Source organism: Tupaia chinensis, unplaced genomic scaffold, assembly GCF_000334495.1.
Source record: "Tupaia chinensis unplaced genomic scaffold, TupChi_1.0 Scaffold000674_2, whole genome shotgun sequence".
Taxonomy (NCBI): domain Eukaryota; kingdom Metazoa; phylum Chordata; class Mammalia; order Scandentia; family Tupaiidae; genus Tupaia; species Tupaia belangeri.
Genome location: NW_006160198.1, coordinates 2538932 through 2559341, shown reverse-complemented (window position 1 = coordinate 2559341; position 20410 = coordinate 2538932). Strand labels below are relative to the sequence as shown.

The following is a 20410-nucleotide window of genomic DNA, read 5'->3' as shown; positions in this document are numbered from 1 at the left end:
AGAGAATATTCAAGCTCAAGCAATGAGTTGCTCTGTGCTATGATTTTCATGTCTCCTCCTAAACTCATGGTGATTTTTTTTTCTATAGGTGCATGCACTTGCTAGAGAGAGAGACAGTGAGAGACAAAGTGATAAATCACTCTCCAGGGGGAGATGGCCATACCACAATCCTTTTTCTTTCATTCTCTTCATGGGATTTTGGGCAGGCAATTAGGCAGTGGGTCTGGACCTGGGTCCAGGACTCAAACTGTGCATGTAAAATCCAACCACCTTTTAACTCTGTGCTGCGTGTGGGCCCTCATGCTCAAATTAATTGCCATCATTGTTGTATTAAGAGGTGAGATCTTGAAAAAGTGATTAGGTCATGGATTAACACTGTTATTGTGGGAGTGGGCTCCTAATAAAAGAATGAATTGGGCCTGACTTTTTTTTCTCCGTATTAAGTGCTTGCTTTACCTTCTGTCCCTTGGCCAAGGAATGGCACTTGCTGGTGCCAGCACCATGCATGCTCTTGTTCTTCCGCTTCCAGAACTGTACAGCCAATAACTTCTTTCATTTATAAATTACCAGTCTGTTGTAGCCTGTTATAGCAGCAGAAAATGAACCATGGAACTTGGTGAGGAAAAAAAGGAAGGAGACAAAAAAAGTAAAAGGCACTTTAAGTTCTCTACAAAGGCATGTCTCTTTCCATTCTTTAAACATACCATCTTGTTGGAAACCTTCTTAACTATGCATATCATCAAAAAAGTAATGATCCAGCTCTTTCCCATACTACAAGATGGTGAGTTAAAAGGTTGAGAAGCTGGGGACCAGCAGATGGCATAATGGTTACCCTGGTAGACTCCCACATAGTAAACTGTGGTTTGAGGCCTAGACAGGGCCACTTAAAAAACTCATGCCAGTGGGGCCTGTAGTCCCAAAATCCTGAGAAGAGAATGGAGGAGAAGGGATTATGGCATGGCCACCTCCCATGAGGGTGTGATTTTTCACTATCTCTCTGTGTCTCTGTCTCTACAGCAAGTGCATGCACCCTGCAGCAAAAATCTCTCTAAAATAATAGTAATAATAATAATAATAATAATAATAATAATAAAGCTGAGAAGCTGGATACTAAGGAGAAACAACTTGAAGCCAAGAAGGCTGATGCCTGTGGCAAGGTTAAAAAAACCTAAGAAGGGGAAGCCACATTGCCACTGAAACCACATATTAGTCTATAGCATTGGCAGATCATTCCAATCTGCCATGTATCCCAGGAAGGCCATGTATAAGAGGAAATGCTCGGCCACTAAGTCCAGGATTGAAAAGAAAAAGAAGGAGAAGGTTCTTGCCACTGTCACAAAACCTGTTGGTGGGGACAAGAATGGTGGTATCCGGGTGGTTAAACTTGGCAAAATGCGTAGGTATTATCCTACTGAAAATGTGCTCTGAAAGCTGTTGAACCACCACAAAAAGACCTTTCAGAGCTGTGAGGAAGGTGGGAGCTAGCATCACTCTCAGGACCATTCCAATCATCTTCCCTAGGTGCCACAAGGGCAAGAAAGTGGTTTTCCTGAAGCAGCTGAGCAGTGGCTTGCTACTTGTGATTGAACCTCTGGTCCTCAATCAAGTTCTGCTACTAGAACACACCAGAAATTTGTCATCGCCACTTCCACCAAAATTGATATTAGCAAAATAAAAATCCCAAAACACTTCACTGATGCTTACTTCTAAAAAAAAACTATGGGAGCCAAGAAAACAGGAAGATAAGACATTTGACACAGAGAAAAAGAAATACAAGATTATAGAGCAGTGCAAGGTCGACCAGAAAGCTGTGGACTCACAAATTATACTCAAAATCAAAGCTGTTCCTCAGCTTAAGGGTTATCTGAAATTCATGTTTGCCCTTGCAAATGAAGTTTATCCTCACAAATTGCTGTTCTAAATTTCTTGCCAAGAACCTAATTAAATAACTTATATAAAAATACTAACATTCATAATAATAATAATGATCCACATACAACTTGGTTTCCTTTCAAGTAAGATGATTGTAAATTGCCCACTGTCCTTTCTGTAACTTCCTTCTGTGTATCTCACAGCTTCCATAGTTCACTAGTTATGGCTACATACCCTTATAGAAGGAAAACCAAAAAGTTTGAACCTACCAGAGCAGAGGACCCTTGCAACAGTGACAAATAAAAATAAAAATAAACAAAGCTAGCTACACTTATATGTTGCTTTTACTCAATCATACAACCTAAGAAATTGAGTATAAATGAAATATAATAAGCTCATCTTTTCCAATGGACTTAACAAAGTATTTCACAAACCATTTTTCTTAACATCTAATTAATATTTAATATGCCATGGTTCCTGATGGCTTAACTTTAAATTATACTTTCTTTCAAAGAGTTAGTGACCTGTAATCATCTTTGAAATGTGTAAATGAACTAAGGAGGCATTTTTATTCCATAAATCTTTTCCTAAATTGTGGAAAATCATTCTCTCTGATTTTCTTAATATAGCCTGATTCCTCTTATATTTGCTCCCCCTAATATGTGGCACGCAACCAGCTGTGATATTCTTAGATGCTGTATATGATCTAAACAGCACAAGGGAAAACCGTCCCAAATGGCACAATGGGCTTGTTGATACTGCCTACTATATATTTTGCCTTTCTGAGGTTATTCACAGAATCTATTAAAATAGAGCTCCTCAAGTCCAATTGTATGATGAGTGCTGAAGGCTGCCAACCTGCTTGGCATTAGGAAGAAAATGGATCCCATTAGAGTGGTGAATAAGACAGCTGGCTTCAGCAAATAGAGATGGTATTTAATCAGAGCCTTGCTGGGGCTTTTCTACTGTTGTTGACCAAATGCGTTACAGCAGGTAGTGATGGCAGACTGGAGAAGGTCTGAAGTCTACCCTGCCAGTGTGGGAAAGACCGAGCCATGCTAAAAAGCCAGAGAATTTGGGCCCAGACCCAGATCTGTGAAAACAAGGACCCTGAGGAATGTAGTGAAGGAGGAAATGTGGCCCTAAGTAGGCCAGCAGCCATGGAGGATGAGCGAGGCTCAGCTACCACTGACCCAGCTAATCTGCAAAGGGTTAGAAATATAAGACCAAAGCAGTCAGCTTTACATTGTCCTGTAAATTAGAAGAAGCAAGCATGCTAGTGCAGGTGAGTGAGATGTCAGGTCAACCCTGACAGCTGGGGGACCACAGACACAGTGACCACCATGGACTCTGCAAGTCGTTCACTGAGCAGATGTGAGGTGAGGCCCAGCCCTCCTCGACTCCGGCCCTCCTACCACTTTCTTCTTTTCTCTACTTCCAGGTTTCTTTGTTCTGGGTAGACTTCCTCATCTGTAAAGTAATAAACTTGGAATAGATAATCTTAAAGTTCACTCCAATTCTAACATTCTGTGATTCTTGAATGTTATAAATTCACAGACTCATAAAATTTTGAGTTGAAAGGAACTTAAGAAGTCATCTATTCAAGCTTCTACTCAACCTAGACTAATCTAGCCAAAACTAGTAAGCTTTGAAGGTTTTATGTAGTTGTTTTTCACTGACTGAACATAGCAATAATCAAAGCTTAAAGCCTTAAATATAAAGCATGAAAAAATATATAAGATTTTTGGAACATCTGAGAAAAGATTTGAAGCAACTGAAGCCCATGAAGCAGCATGCTCTATCGCTTAGAAGTTAGTATCTAAGCAACAATTCCCAATCTTTGTTTTCACAACATCAGGGGCATATTAAAAAATCATAAGGGATGTCAGGAAACTCTCCAAACAAAACTAATTTTCGGTTTATTATTATGTTTATAAATAAATAAGACAGGGTGATGAGGTGTCAAAACAACATCAAATAAACAAAACCTCAAAAAGAGAATAAAGAATACAAAGGGAAACAGTTATATTTTAAGATACATTCATGAAAAATCAAAAAGAATATCGTCTGTTCTTAAAGGGTAAGTTTCAGTGGCAAGCTATTTTTCAAAACTAATTTTGATCTCTATAATAAATAGTCTCTCTTCAAAAGGATCATTTTCTTCATAAAATCTATGCTACCACACTACAGATCTTGACGAACTCATTGCATGTACTTAAAAAACAAGTATTTAAAACAATAGCAACTTTTCATTGTTTCATTATTAATTACCTAAAAGTGGTAATCTTTTAAATAAGTAAGAGATATGTCATACTTCCAGTTTGGAAGACTCTTTGCTGTGAAGATATTAATTCTCCCAAAATTGATACATAGATTTAACATCATTCCAATAAAAATCCTACCAGATTTCCTTTTTATGAAAATTGACAAGCTGATACTAAAAGTTATGAAAATGAGAAGGAACTGGAGTAGTTAAAACCACTTTGGATAATATACACTTCCTATATTGCTATAATCATTAAGATAGTACAGTATCAACACAGGATACATATGGAATAATAATCCAGAAAAAGAACCACACAAATGTAGTCACCTGATTTACCACAAAGGCAACAATGAAATTCAATAAGTGGTACTAAACCAATTAGACAGTCACAGGAAGAAAAAAAATCTTGACCCTACTCACACCAAACACAAAAATTAATTAGAAATGGATTGCAGACCTACATGTGAAAGATAAAATATTGCTTCTACTAAGAAATGTAGGGGGATATCTTCAAGACCTTAAACCAAGCAAAGATTTCTTAAATAGATTTTAAATCTTTTTTTAAACAATCATTTACTTATTTAATTCCATTTGTCATTATTATTTTTAATTTGACCAGACAGAGACAGAAAGAGAGAGAAAGGGAAGCGAGAAAGCAAGCCTCCAGGTCCAGGACTCAAACCATGGTTGGCAATGTGGGAATCCAGTGCCCTTATCCACCACACCACCTGCCGGTCCTGACTCCTTAAATAGATTTTAAAAAGGACTAATCATAAAAGATTGGTAAATTGGACTTCATTAAAATTAAGAACTTCTATTTATTAGATAATACCAATCAGTTAAAGAAAAAGTTGAAAACTGGGGGAAGACATTCTCATATGAGACTATCTTGTCCAATGAAGGACCACATTCAGAATATAATAATGAACATACAGATCAATAAAAAAGACAACCCAATTTAAAAAGTGATCAGAAAGTTGCATTATATAGTATATGAATTATATCTCAATAAAACTGCTATTTTTTAAAAGGTAGCATAGAAGTTTTTTGTTTGTTTGTTTGTTTTTGTTTTTTAAAGATGTTACAAAAGAGGATATCCCATTGGTCAATAAGTATATGAAAAACTGCTCAACATCATTAATCGTCAAGTAAATGCAAAATTAAAGCTGTAATGAGACATCCCCTGCCAGAAAAGGTAAAATTAAAAAGACTAACAATACCAAGTGTCAGTGAAGATGTAGATCAATTAGATTTCTCACGCTTTGCTAGAAGGAGAAGAAAATCAGTATCTACCAAAGCCGAATACATATTTACCTTCTAACCTATATAATCTTAGAAGTACATGTGTTGGACACATGATACGAACAAAAATAATAACAGCAATTTTTCTCCTAATAGCTGCAAATTGAAATAATCCAAATGCACTTTAATTTAAAAAAAAAAAACAGAGAGGGGTTGGCAGGTGGCATGGTGCTGAAGGTGCTACATTTCCATACAGCCAACCATGGTTCGAGTCCCAGACCCACCAACTTGAAAATCACACTGGACATGTGTGCGTACATGTCCAAAGTCCTGAGAGGGAATTAGAAGGGACTGTAATATGGCTATAGCCCCTGGGTATTGATTTATCACTTTCCCTCTCTTCATTTTCTGTCTCTCTGGCAAGCATATGTACCCTATAGATAAAACAACAACAACAACAATAATAATAATAATGGAACAAATAAATAAATCATAGAATATTCTGTGCTAGAATATTACATAGCCTTAAAAAAAGAACCAGCAATTACATACATAATTTCAATGAATCTAACCAAAATAATGAGCTAAAGAGGCCAGATACAAAAGGATATGTACTCCAAGATTTCAATTTTATGAAGTACAAAAATAGGCATAACCAATTTACAAAGATAGAAGTCAGATGAGCAATTACCTCTGATGGGTACAAATGAGTGTGCTTTCTGAGGGCTGGAAATGTTATATCATCACCTAGGTGGCCATTATATGAATATATCAATCCATAAATTTAAAATGTGTGCACTATTAACATAATATACTGTTAGCATACTACACAAATTTTAAATAGATAGATTGATGCACTCATGTAGCAGCCATGTAGGTAACCTAGGAACATATATGTTCTACCACAGTAAATACTTTAATAGGTCTAGCCCTAGTGATACAGGCAGCTGTGCTCTGTAGCACAGAAAGCCACATGGCCAGCTGCCTTTCAGATCCCAAGTCCACCTGCAACGTGTGAGGGGCATGCATGCCCACGATTTTGACTACCTGGAGGAATGGAAGTACGTGATTGTGGTAGAAAGGGACTCTGCCCCCACCAACAGCTGTTCTCTCTCCTGCTGCCTCTCACTCTTGCTTTGGCTCTCTCTCTCTCTCTATCCAAAACAAAAATAAATACACTCTAAAAAGTTTTTAATAAATAAAAAATTATCTCATTCTGATCCATAATCACACAACTATGTCTTATTTATGTATTCGAACCGTCCAGGGCCTAATACAATAGCCACTCAGAAAGTGCTTATTGAATTTAATTACACTGGCTGGGTAGTTCTATCTATATGATCTTAACTAGACAGTTGTAGCATGTCTTGGTTATTAACAGAAGAAACAGAGCTGAGACCTTCCTAAAGTCCTTCTAAATTCCCAGTGCATTCATTCATGTTTAAAAATATCTGGCTTCTGTCCCCCCCCCCCCCACCCAAAAAGGGAGATAGGAGAAAATAAACAAAAATGACCCCATTTGCAAGGTTTAACAAGATTCAAATCAAAGAGGCAAAGGAAGAAGAAACAAAGAAAGGTGCTGTTGTGGCGCCCCAGGAGGCAGATGTTCATTAGGGCCCAGACACAGAGATTACTATCACAATGTACTTATCTCAACAGCTATCGTCAGACGACACAGTCAAATCAAATTTTGAAGGCTCAAAGGATATGCACTGAGGAACAGCCTGTACTGCCGAAACACGATTTGAATTTTGTGACAGAGAATAGCAGATCATCGCCTACTGTCATTTTAAATCCTATCCGTATACTGAAAAAATAATGTATTCTTTTAGAACAGCAACAAAATCAACATTTGAGATTTCTGCTATTAAAATTAAAAGCTGAGAAACTATTACCAAGAAATACACCTTATTTTAGTCTTCTGCAAATGAAAAAATCACAACTCATCTGTGATTATTTTTTGGGTACAGAGTAGTTTAGTGAAATAGTCAAGATAAAGAAAAAATGGTTATTTGTGAATTTAAATTTTAGAATGGATTAAGAAAATATGCAAACAGTTTACCATTTGCCTATGCCATATTTAAGTCTCACTCTCATTAGGAGTACATATTTGTCATCCAAATACTTTCTATTATGCTAATTATGTACTCTCTTGTTCAAAGTATTACATCATGTCTGCGCTTCTGTAACATACATTATCAAATAAAATTTTATTTAAAATTTCCATATTTAATATAAAATTGGATGCCCACTCAGAAGAGAACATCTGATTCAAAAGAGTAATTATAGTTAGCAAATTCTGTATCATATGCTGTGGCATTAAGAAGCTGTAAAGATTTTTTTGGCTAAATTGTTGGACACACTGGGTCCCTGACTTGGACAGATCAAATGGGAATAGCTTATTCATGATGGTCACACTGGGAGATCTACCAAGTGCACATACACCTGTTAGTAGTCTGAAGTAAGTCCAGGTGGCTCAACTCCTAGAGTGCAGCAAGGAAAAGGGGCAGGTATAGAAAAAAGGAGGGAAGGTAAATACTTGAGACTGTCCAGACCCTTGCAGGATGGAGCCATGGACTTTACCCTCCCCATTCCCACTCCGCAGACCATTCGGGCTTGTCCAGCTTCCCACCCCAGACACCACTGAGCCATAATCCAAGAACAAAATACCAGGAGATCCCTGATCTGAGGAGTCGTCTTAAGCATAACTGGCTTGGTCTTTGTCTTCCTTTCAGAGTAGAATTCCTCATCTGTGCTCCACACACTGACTCTAAGTAGAAATTTGAGATGATTGGAAATATATGCCATCATCAGATTCTCAAGGAAGTTGGGGACCCCCTAAGAATTATGAACTGTCAGTGGAACAGTGAAAAGAAAGATGGTAACTGGCCACTTTTTACTTTGTCTTTCATTTCCCCTAGAGAAGAGCAAGGAAACGCCGTGAGTCTGTAATAATCTACCAACGGTGTTGAGAAGCACTACCAGCAACCATTCAGCTGTCTCCCAACAGAAATAAATAAATAAATAAAATTGATGGGAGAAAGAGACAATTTCTGAGGTCAGCACAAGAAACCAGGTGAACAGGAAGCTGGTCTAAGGAAGAGGAGGGCTCCCAGCAGGAAGCTCCAGCACCAAGGACCCCTGGCATGACAAATCCCAGACTCCACTGACTTCACGAGCATCCTCCTCCTTTTGTCTGGAAACTCCTCCCCAGTCCCAAAAGCTCAAAGCCCTGTTGAAGGACTGCAGACAGGCCCTGTCTTCCCACTCCACTAAAGAAGTCAAAGATGAGTTCCTGGAATTCCAGTCTGAAAACTCACTCCCTCTCCAAGAAACATCATCTGGAACAGTGATTTTGTTCTGTGGTAGGATTAGTAAAGTGGGTTACTTTTACAGCCTCTTATGAGTTGGTTGGGAACCCTATTATTAAGGATAACAGTTTATATTTGAAATGAATTTCAAATTCTAAATAACCAACTGACAGACGGTACTGTCTAGAACAAAAATTGGAAACATAATTCATTTGTAAGTTAAGGTATAACCAACGACTAAACAAACCACATAGACCATGCATAAGAAAATATCACCTAGTAGCCAATCTCTGGTACCTAATTCTTTCTGTGCTATTTAATTTATCTTTTCTAATTACCAGAGGGCACAGCCACTTGCCATAGAGAGGCAAAGAGAGAGAGACAGAGAAAGCACCCTCCAGTAAGGTGTCGTCATGCCACAATTCATTCTCCTCCATTTCTCCATCCTGGTGCATGCACACAAAATCACCTGACATGTTTTTCAAGCCTCTGGGGCTGGTATTCAAAACATAGTCAGTCATGTAGGATCCTGATTCTTTAACCACTAGGTTATGGGGTCAGCCCTGTTTATTTTTTTTTTTAATAAAAGTATGCAAATGATCATGTAGAATGAAATTTGAAATTGAGATTAGATACCTTTTTCTTTTTTTTAAAGACTTCTATTTTAAAAACTGTTTAAGTAATCAGAGCTGTGCTTTGTAGGCAGTACAGACAGCCTTGGCAGTATTTCTGTTAATGAACTCAAAAATAATTTTTTTCTGGCAAATTTTTCTCCTTATACATGTCTGCTTTTATCAAAAGTCTGCTTGAGTGATGAATCCAAAGTGCTGAGAAGACAAAGGTAAACTTGAAGGTAATACAAATGTCTAATAGAATTTTATTTTTCTTATGGTACCTGTTTTATCTGAGACTTTATTATATAAACTGCAAAAATATTTTATTATAATTGTATAGGTAAGGGGAGCTTAAAGGTTCTCCAATTCAAATATACTCTCAATTGCAATTGAAAATCCCCATGTTAAAAAAGTATTTAACAGGGGAAATAGCATAGTGTTATTTGAGGATAACATAAATATTGGGTCACTGGAAAAGTCATGACATATTTTTCTAGGAAAAATGCCCCATGACTTTCCAGATGACCCAATATAAGCTTAAGATGTAAAATTCATTTTTGGCAACTTTGATTTTTTTCCCCATAAGAAACTCAAAAGTATGGCATTCCATGTTTCACCTATCCAATTCGGCCACTCTAAGTATTCGATTTTCAACTCACAGAAAAACACAATTGGTATTGTATAAGATGGGCCCACACGGCAAAGCAGGGAAGGCAATGCATTTGTCCTTCAAGACCAATGAAAATTATTTTTGACATCTATGAAATGGCCTTGTTTTGTTACATTAAGCCTTTCCTGAAAGCACTGTTTATCTGGGATTCGGAATTGTTGTTCCATGGGCAGATAGAGAGATGGAGCTCAGGTCCCACACTCAGGCCAACCAGAAAACAATATGACTCCTGAAGTACTTGATTCCATTTACAGAGGTAAATAATGGCTTATTTTAAAAGAATTAAAGCGAGTAATGAGGAGATAAGAAGATATTCATGAAAGATCAGAAATAATAATAAAAAAAATCTGTTGCTTTCTGAATAAACGCCAGCTCACATTAGACACATTATCCATGTGTAGATTGCAGGCAAGCAATGATCTAATTAGTAGCGTTACAAAACCTCAAACTTATTTTTTTCTTCTTTGCCATAAGCAAAAATAATGAATTAGGAGAAATAGACATCATTTCAAATGGTTTTAAATAATAAAAATAACATTTTTTTATGACCATATGTCACCATTTAAGGATTACCATTACCAGGCCTGTCACAACTGTAGCAGGTTGGCTTAACAGCACATTTGTAAGCTTAAAACTGGAAACACAGTAATTTAAAATAAAATAATTGAATATGAAACTCTGAGGAGAAAGAGTTAACATAGGTACAAGAAAAGTTATTCATTCAAAATTCGAAGTACTCTTATGAGGATAATAAAGCATAAAAGGGACAAAACATTGCTGATTATCAACTCAAGAAACTTTCATTCATTAATTCGAAGTCAAATTTTCTTCTAAAATGCTCAGGTCTACTGCAGGTTTTATTAGCAGTTTAACTTGTCCTTACAAAGCGTGGCAGGGTGTTTACTCTCTCACATATCCATGAGCCTTCTCTGTCACTCAGAGCCTTGGCTGGTATGTTCGCTTCCTGGCTGTACTATTTTCTAACTATTCTTCTAACTATGTCAGTTCGGTCCATTCTGAGGTGCTGAAGAACACAGATATTCCACTCCCTATCCTTTCCCATTGTCAAGAACAGAGAATGGTACATCGGGGTAACTCGGTAAAAGTGATTGATTGGCTGGTGTTTTGCTTGGTTAGCAATTTTCCAACAAGCTACCAGTTTCAAATTTAACCTAATTCCAGAAGACAGGTGTTACAATCAATGTAGAAAATCACCCAACTGACGTTGATTTTGTACGCCTAACTATCGATATTAACATCCAGTCCATCTCATCTCTTTTAGAATCTAGGTTTTCACAGTCGTCACCCAGAAGACTACATCTATTCTCCATCTTCTAAATGACAAATGCATTATTTAAGAATTAGTTAAAAGACAGTATAGGGAGAATGACAGTGCTCAATTTTATACATTGTTTTTCCTCTAGGAGGTCTAGATGTTGATTTTTTTCCTCTCTTCTTTTTGCTCCTCTCCCATCATTTTTGACATGCTTATTTTCCGTGCTTGTTTGAGAAACGAAAATATTCATGTAATTATGTTAAGGAGAGCAGATGCATTATGCAAAAATAAGAAATTAGATTACGAGAGATAACGTTCAGTTTGTTGCTGGCTTAGCTGTTACCATCCCATTTACACTTCTTTTCCCCTCATATTCATCCTATTTTAAAATGTTTAGTTTCTATCATCAGATTTGTGTATGTACTCAAACTTGTAAGTGTGTTCAAAACATGCAGATCTAGGAAGACATGCTAACATGGAACCTCTGACCAAACTCTCAGTAGTAACCTTGGTCTCATCCAAGCACTGCCCCTCTGGAGGCACAGCTGAGCTCCATCAGGTTTTACTATTTATTCATTAGAATGATACAGCCGAGAAGCCAGCATATTTTAATCATCCCACATAAAACCCCCAAGCCCAATGTGCAAGTTTTGAGTATTTATTTGATTTGATACCAAATATTACAGTACTGCATTTAAATAACACAATATTATGACTACATTTCCCTTAAAACAAGCTATTTTACATTAAATAAACCCATCTCCTTCAGAGCAACCTGATATGTTGCTGCTTATTCCTAGCATATCACAGTGAATGAGATAAAAACTGGATTCTCCCAGTTTAAGAGCTTGATGCCCAAACACCATAGTTAGGGCTATGTCATGCAGTCGTTAAGCGGGATAACTATAATTCTCAACATCTCAGCCCTAGTTTACATTTTAGTTATTATCCATTAAATGAATAAATGCTTTTACCAAATCTGAAAGACATTGAAAAAGGGGGATATTCTTGAAAATTATGCAGGAAGAAGTTTGAGTTGTGTAGCAGAGGAAGGGGCTGGTTCTAGAGGCACAGAGACATGGAATCACCAAATCACTATGTGTGATTCTTCCCCTTTGACAAACTATCACGAGATTTCTCTGGTACCCATATTCTTTAATAAATACTGCCTGAAAAGGAACTTTAAATTCCGTAAATTAAGTACTGACCAATGAACATATTATTTATTTTAGAGAACTTACTGAGTTAATAAAATATTTGAAAGTTTTCATTAGAAAATAAATCCAAACACCAATCAAACCATATTGTGGTTTCATTAGAAATGTAGGCTAAATTATTATTTGTAGATTTTTGTTTAAAATTTTTCCTTAAAAATATTTTGCATGCATATTCTTCTGAATAGTAATAATTCACTAACAAACATTTATTTAGCATCTACTGTGCTGGGAACTAGAGGGGTTGACAGCTTTTGAAGAGAAGCTGCCAGTGAAGATGCAAAACCATCCTTAGAAAAAATAAACTTAGTTATCTGAGCATCCAATGAAAAACAAACTATTGGGTTGTCAGGAAAGTAATGACACAAAGAAAAAACCATCATGAGTTTCCCCACAACCTAATAAGAAATCCTTCACTTTCAGAAAGAGTGAACAATTATTATTATTTTATTTTCTAGAGGGAACACACACTTGCTGGAGAGAGAAAGCATCCCCCGTGGTAGACGGTCACACCGCAATCCCTTCCCCTCTATTTCTCCACCCTTTCAGGATTTGGGACACAGAAGTACACCGGCCTGATGTGTTTTTCAAGTCACCAGGTCTGGGACTTGAACCATACAGTTGTTCATATGGGATTCAGCTGCCCTGAGCACCACACCAACCTGACAGAGAATGAATAATTTTTAAGTGTCCAGGTCATTTTTACTGAGCACTTAGCCTTGCATTTTAGATCTTTCTCATATGACTTTTAGTGGTTAAGCAAATATAGAAAAAGATAAATAACTTTCTTTTCTTTCTTTTCTGACAACTGCCTCTTTAGGAAAAAAAAAAAAAAAGGAAAAGAAGATTCCTTTGTCTTTACCTAACTTTACCTGTAACCTAAAATTTCAAATTAAGCTGGGGTAATTTTAAAGTTTCAATAAACCACTAAGCAAAATACAAGGTCAGAGGTATATCTATCAGTAAAGTTTTAGAAAATTTTTTTCTTTTATGTATATTACATAGAAATTACGCACATTTGAATTTATCTTGAAAGCCAAGACTGCCAAAGATGTAAGGAATATCTAGTTTTACTGCTATTAAATGACAGCATACTTTCTTACTTTTTTTTTCACTTTTCCTGCTCCCTTCTAGTAACCTAAGGTGTAGCTCCTAACATAGAAAAAATAATGTATAAAGTAATAGTATTATGAGAAGTTCAAAAGAAATAACTTTCTAAAGGGAAGGGTACTACAATATTGGATTACAATGCATCTTCATTTTAGCACTTTTACATGACCTTGAGTCTTCCAAAACCACTTCCAGACAGTCACAATATCCCTCTTGCCTAAGGATATAAGGTTTACTCATCTATTGGAATAAAATATTGCATTACTAAATTGACAATTAAACAAACTTTTTATCTCTTAAGACACAAAACACTTCATGTTTTAATATTATACCTTTATACATGTCATTCACTTTATTATTCTCAGTGGTTTTAGGTATCAAATCATAACTCCTAGTTTTCTGGAGAAACAAATTGCCTGAGAAAATACTCATTTGGCTACAACTAAGTGAGTTAAGGAATGCAATGTAAAACGTTCAATGCAGGCAAAAAGTTCAATTCAGAAAAACTGCTATGCTAGAAGCCTTTATTAATGGAATCTCAATTATATCACTCATTACTTTTTTAGATTTTGAACCTAGATTTATTTAGATATGTTCTTTGCCACACACCTATAAAAATGGCTTTAAACACAATTATGTTTTGCTTTAGAAACAAACTTTATTTGGTATTAAAAAATGATACTACTATATTCACAAAAACTTAAACATCAAGTTTTCTGAGTAGTTCATGAAAGTATTTTTTAGAACTATGTGAATAAAGGTTATGAATGTGTCAAGTTGCCTTTAATTAGATACAACTTTGTGCTTCTCTTTCTTAAAAACAACAACAAAAAACAAAGTATTTTATTCCCTATACATTTTTGTGTATACATAGATGGCTCATAATATATCTTGTAGAACCTTTGAAATAAATAGACCTGATTCAAGAGTTGCCTTTACAGTAAGTGAAATTAACATCGCCATTGGTTGTAAATGCATACATTCAAATCTTTACATTAAAAGATGTTAATTACCAAGTTTTTCTGTGCAGCTGTCAAGTGGTTACTAAATTTAATATTTTTAATATAACAGAAATAATTTAAAAATTCAGAAAAGTCTTTAGAACAATATCTGCTTGTGTTTGTGAAGCCACATCAAACTACATTTCAGAATGAATGTCAGGCGATAAAGAGAACTAGCTGTGTATAAAATCAGGTTACTTGAAATCTGTTTTACTCTTCACTAAAGTATTATGAAATTATGCAATCTCCTTTACTTCTATTCATGTCCTACCCTTACATGATCTAGTTTACTTTATATTTAATGCAGATATATCATTATTTTCTCCTTTTGTCAAAGCATAAAGCATACCAACATGGTCGTTTGCTCTGAAATAGATCCCCAGATCTTTGGTTGCTGTCCATAAAATGTAGAACTAACCTGTTTTATAAGAAAACAAAATTACAAAATAAATCTGCCAGAACAGACTCTGATTGGATTATTAACAAAAGAAGAATAGTTTGACATATGAAACTTCAGAATGGTAACAAAACTGATTTTAAAGTGCATCTATTTCTTCTATCGAAGGAGTCTATTTCTTTCAATGAAAAGAAATCACATCTGTTTATTTCTCCTTAACTCAGGGAAGTCACAACTATCTCTTGATCACAAGGCACATATCACTTTTTAAATAACCATGCCATTCCTCAATTTTTGACACAGCTTCTAAACAAGTTTCCAAACAACAGACTAGCAAACCCATCCCTGTGCTTCAAACAGGGTGATGTTTTATATCCTGTATTTCAGGAAGGTCAAATCACACACTGGCAAGAACTATGAGGTAGACAACAAATTCTGAGTTTATTAACTCTTTAGGTAGATAAGACAACATTCACTTTAAAACTAACCACAAATTAAACAAAGTACAATATTTTCTTAATGACTCACACAACATCCATGTTACTAACAGACATGTAAGAGAGAAGAAGCGGGTCTATGCGTTCCAGACTGTGCTTATCTAAAATGCATGTCTGTCTAGTCACTTCTTCATTTTTAGGAGATAGCCCTTTCTGCGATAATCAAGATAATTTTACAGCAGGGAATTTCGATTTAATTACCAACTTTAATACCACATTATATATATGGGTCAGTTGACTATATGTACCGTTCTCATGAAACAAAGAGAGTAATAGGATTTCAGATTTTATAGTAGAAAAAGCAAAATATGTTTTGAGAATGTCATTTACCATAACACAAATCAATATTAAATGCTTTATGCAGGAAGCACACTTTTAGAAAATGGGCCCTAAAGCTTTCTGGGATCCGACCCTAATTACCAGAGCACGCTCTTGCCGTTAGTCTCTCTCTTCAATTATTTACAGGGCAAAATAAGCCAAATGGCATTGCATTAGCTGTATTAAATGTTATGTACTTGGTTTCTAACTTACTAATGGTACATAAAAATTACTAAGGTAAACATGCCTGTAAAAACAGGGCTGTTTTCTCTTCTTTACCTGAATGTATGTATTTATTATTCATATAGTTAAGAACTAAATAAGCTGTCCTTTAGGCACCCAATGCTACATAATTTAAACAAGTGCATTAAATATATAAGACATCTAAAAGGTAGTGCATTGATTATGCTACTAAATTTCTTAGAACAGCTAAAATGTAGCGCACTCTCTCTCTCACACACACACATACACACACACACAACCTAACATCTTTAATTTCCAGAAAACAAGTATATGAGAACTGCACAGAAATGAATAATGGCTATCCTTGCTGCTACCATCTTTTTTGCTTTCTGGTGACCCAAAATAAAACGAGGCTGGGAGGAGTGAAAATGAGGCCCTCCAACGCTAGGAAATCTCTGGTCTCAAGGCTGGCAAGTGTCCTCTTTACACGAACAAACACAAGGCTATGTTGTAGGAACGTGACAACATGGACCTCACACATTGTAAGAAAGAAAAGCTTATCAAGAGGCTGGGAGGAGTGAAAATGCTAGGAAAATGCTAGATTTCCAACGCTAGGAAATCTCTGGTCTCAAGGCTGGCAAGTGTCCTCTTTACACGAACAAACACAAGGCTATGTTGTAGGAACGTGACAACATGGACCTCACACATTGTAAGAAAGAAAAGCTTATCAAGGTTGAATCAGAGGTTCTTTGTACCAGGCCAGCAAAGCTGCCTGCCAGCAAGCGCGGCATGCCTACAACCTCCTGAAGAAAGTTCAGACACTGCATCCACACCTGGTTCTTTTGTGATCTAGAAGGACACTCAGAGGAGTCAAGCAGTCCTGGTAGGTGTTAACCACTGAAGGCGACTAGTGCATCCAACTTCGCCCTCTCAGATTGTGGCAGAAGCTTCCAAAACAGTGAAATCTCCACTTGCTCCATGGATTCCCCCAAATGTTTTAAATGAGCGCAGGAGGCATCAAATTCTTAGTGTGAAAATAAGATAGGCCCACTAACAAAGTGCCCAGGGTCCCTAGAAAGCCAGGCGCAGTCTGTATGGCTACATGTCATCGGCTGCTGTTACCTAAGAGTGTGCCCAGGCTACTCTGGAGAAAGCAGCATTGGAAATCGATCTGTGGTAAACATACAAGGTAGTGTGTGTGTGTAACTAAATACTAAGTCATTTCTTTCTCGACACTGAAATCTGCCCATTGTCCCCTCTGCAAAAGCGACAGAGAAGATTAAAAGGGACATCAATGAACGCTCAGTGAACTTTGGCCACTTTTCTACCCAAAACACCAGCGTAAAAGTAGAAATCAGTAACCAGGTGAAGTGCCACACCGCACAAAGATCAGAGGCGAAGGGCCGGCGCGCCGGGCCCGAGGCGGGGAGGTAAATGTCTGTCCCGGCCTCCCCTCAAGTGCCAGTCGACGCGCGCGCGGGAGGTTGAGGGGCGTCCCTAGGGGGCGGGAGGCTCGGCACCACTCTCAGGGAGGCGAAGAGTTACTGCTGGCAGGGCGAGGCCCTGGAGAAGGGTCGGAAAGCCGCGCCACCAGCGGATCCTGCCACGGGCCCCAGTCGTCGGCCGCCGGCCAGCCAGCGCTCGGCGAGGGGCGCAACCTTCCATCAACTCCGCCCGGGGGCGGCGGGGGCTCGCCGCGCGCGCCCCTCCGCGGGCCCGACCCCGCGCGCCACCCCGGGGCGCAGTCCTCCGGGGCCCCCTCCTCCGGCGCCCCGCTCCCAGCACCCCTTTACCTTGGCTTGCAGATACTGGGGGTAGTAGTAGGTGGCGTACTGAGGGTACATCTGCTGTTTCCACACTTTGCCCATGAAGCTGGAAAGGAGCCTGCCGTGCAGGGTCGCGGGCACTTTGGGGTTTCCAAGTCTCGATCTCTTCTGCCTCTCCCTTTCCGGCGGCGGCGGCGGCCCCTTTTTGGGCCCCGCCGCCTGCTCCCCCTCCCAGTCGGGACGAGACGTCCTCCTCCTCTTCCTTCTCCTCCTCCTCCTCTCAGGCTGAGAGAAAGACACTGCAGAGCGCAGAGGACAGCCCGGACAGGGCGCTCCCGAGGAGTTTCCTCCCGTGGCCCGGCTGCTGCGGGGCTGCCGAGGGCTGCGCGCTGGCTCCGCTCGGCTCAGGCGAGCAGGCTGAGCCGGGCTGGGAGGTGATCAATACGAGCGGAAAGTGCTGCGGCGGCGGCGGCGGCTGCGCTCGGTGCCAGGCATCTGGGGTGGGTGCGCCCGAGGAAGAGGGGGAAGAGAGGCTGTGGGGGAAGGGCGGGCAGGGGCGGGGCCTGGGCGTCGCGGAGCCTGGGACGCGCTGGCTCCGCTCGGCTCAGGCGAGCAGGCTGAGCCGGGCTGGGAGGTGATCAATACGAGCGGAAAGTGCTGCGGCGGCGGCGGCGGCTGCGCTCGGTGCCAGGCATCTGGGGTGGGTGCGCCCGAGGAAGAGGGGGAAGAGAGGCTGTGGGGGAAGGGCGGGCAGGGGCGGGGCCTGGGCGTCGCGGAGCCTGGGACCCACTGGAGGTGAGGGCTGAGTTTTAACCACTCCTCACCTCCCAGGCTCGCGGTTGGACGGGCGGAAGCCCCGGGAGCCCAGACCGCTTTGTGTCCGGGTGGGGTTAGGGGTGAGGGTGGAGATTGGGGACCCAGGGTAAGAACTGCAGAGCGGACACCTCTTTTGCTTTCACGACTTTTTATCTCCGTGAGGGGGAGAGGAGGTAAGGGAAAAGAGGAAATCTGATAAATTACTTGCTTCCCCCTCCCCCTGACCAGAGAATTTATTTTTTTTTTATTTTTCCATAAGGGAAAGAAAATGAGTTAGTGTCCAACCCGAAAGCTGGAGTCGGGACACCTGGGTTTTGTTTCTCCCACCCCCGCTCCAGGCCTCAACACTAATTTTCTGGGTGACCTTGGGAGGGTTAGTGTCCTTCAGTTCGGTTTTCTCAGATGTGAGAGGTGAAATCATGCTCCCTGCACAAGAAAGGAGGCAAAGCTCACGCGCGCGCACACACACACACCCCTCCCCCGCAACACACAGAAGAACCTTTCTAAGGGGAGATGCTGCAAAGAGGCAGAATGTTATTAGAGGACACAATATAGACATCAGCTTTTCTCTGCCTCTTTCTAATGCTGCCAGACAGTCTGTCAACTCCCACTCAGGAGAAAGGAAACTCCCTGAGTTTGGAATATTTTAAGGCCATTTTGAAAGTCACACTAGCATATTGTTGCGGTGTGTTTTCAGTGACATATAAAATCAGTCTCTCTCTCTGCTTCTCTCCATCTCGTCACTGTCACAGCTCTAGAGAGCCCCAGACGAACAGTGAACTGTTCACTACGTAACTGGGTATAATTTAATGGAGTTAATTGGTCCCGAAAGCTGCCTGCTGAAGACTTTTACATTCCAACTCAAGAAGAGACGTAATACCAAAATGCACAAATAGGATGTGCAAGAAAGCACCCAAAACTGGTGGTGTTACACAGCTAATGAAATGGAATAAAGAAATCTGTTAATAAATACACTTTGTTTTGTTATTTTTTTTCCTCAGTCTTAACAGCATTAAGTAAATCAAACTGAACTGGAAGGCATGATTTTGTTAAGCAGTTACTTTTTATAAAGTTACATTTTAAAACAGGTTTAGTAAGATACTTTAAAATCATGATAAAGTAGTGACCTGAAACCCTTATAACCTTCACAGGATTTAGAGAAATTTCTAGGTTTATATGTTTGACAAAAACTAAATAAATACCATTTGTGCAACATTTTGGATATGCCGGGATGGCAAACTCTGTCCTTATTTACTCACCTATATGAAGTTGTATAAGGAAACCAGTATCTACTGAGCATCTACTGTGTCATGGGCAGTTGAGAACAACTGCCAACCTGAAAGTTGAAGCGGTTCACTCACAAGCTAGAGAAACTTGTCAAGTTTCTCATAATGTTTCAACATGGTACCCCTTGATGTTTTTAAATAGAGAACTCAGATAAACTAAGGTATGTTTTAGGAACCTAGGAAAACTGAGAATGATGGTTTGGAGGAATGACTGAAGGAAGAGAAATAAGTTGAGTGTTCTCAACCTTAGAACCCTCAGAGGTTCTTAGTTTGAGGAGAGAAATGACCAGACTTAGATTGTTCTACTTCAAGTTTTTGTTTTGTTTTGCTTTGTTTTCTGGATGATGAAAATTCAGCCTATTTCAGAGAGCCGGAAAGCAGACCCATACTTACATAGATCTTGATTTATAACTGAGTCGTTACTGCAGAGTGGTGGAGAAAGAAGGAACTCTTCATTAAATATTCTGATCAATTGGTTATCCATATGGAAGAATGAAATTGCAGCCCTGCCTCACATATACCAAGGGTGGGAGGAGAATTTAAGTGAATTAAAGACTTAGATGTGAAAAAA

General features: G+C 39.0%; 1 protein-coding gene across 4 annotated transcripts in view; it reads right to left on the bottom strand.

The window, feature by feature from the left end:
- RBMS1 (RNA binding motif single stranded interacting protein 1) overlaps window positions 1-17931 on the bottom strand; it is a 259130-nt gene extending 241199 nt beyond the window's left edge. For all 4 annotated transcript variants that reach the window (XM_006160278.3, XM_027776517.1, XM_006160279.3 and 1 more), the window contains exon 1: window positions 17765-17931. In XM_006160278.3, coding sequence (XP_006160340.1) covers window positions 17765-17839 — 75 coding nt within the window. In that variant the 5' untranslated portion in view covers window positions 17840-17931. The remainder of the gene's footprint in view (window positions 1-17764) is intronic.
- Window positions 17932-20410: the final 2479 nt, after the last annotated feature.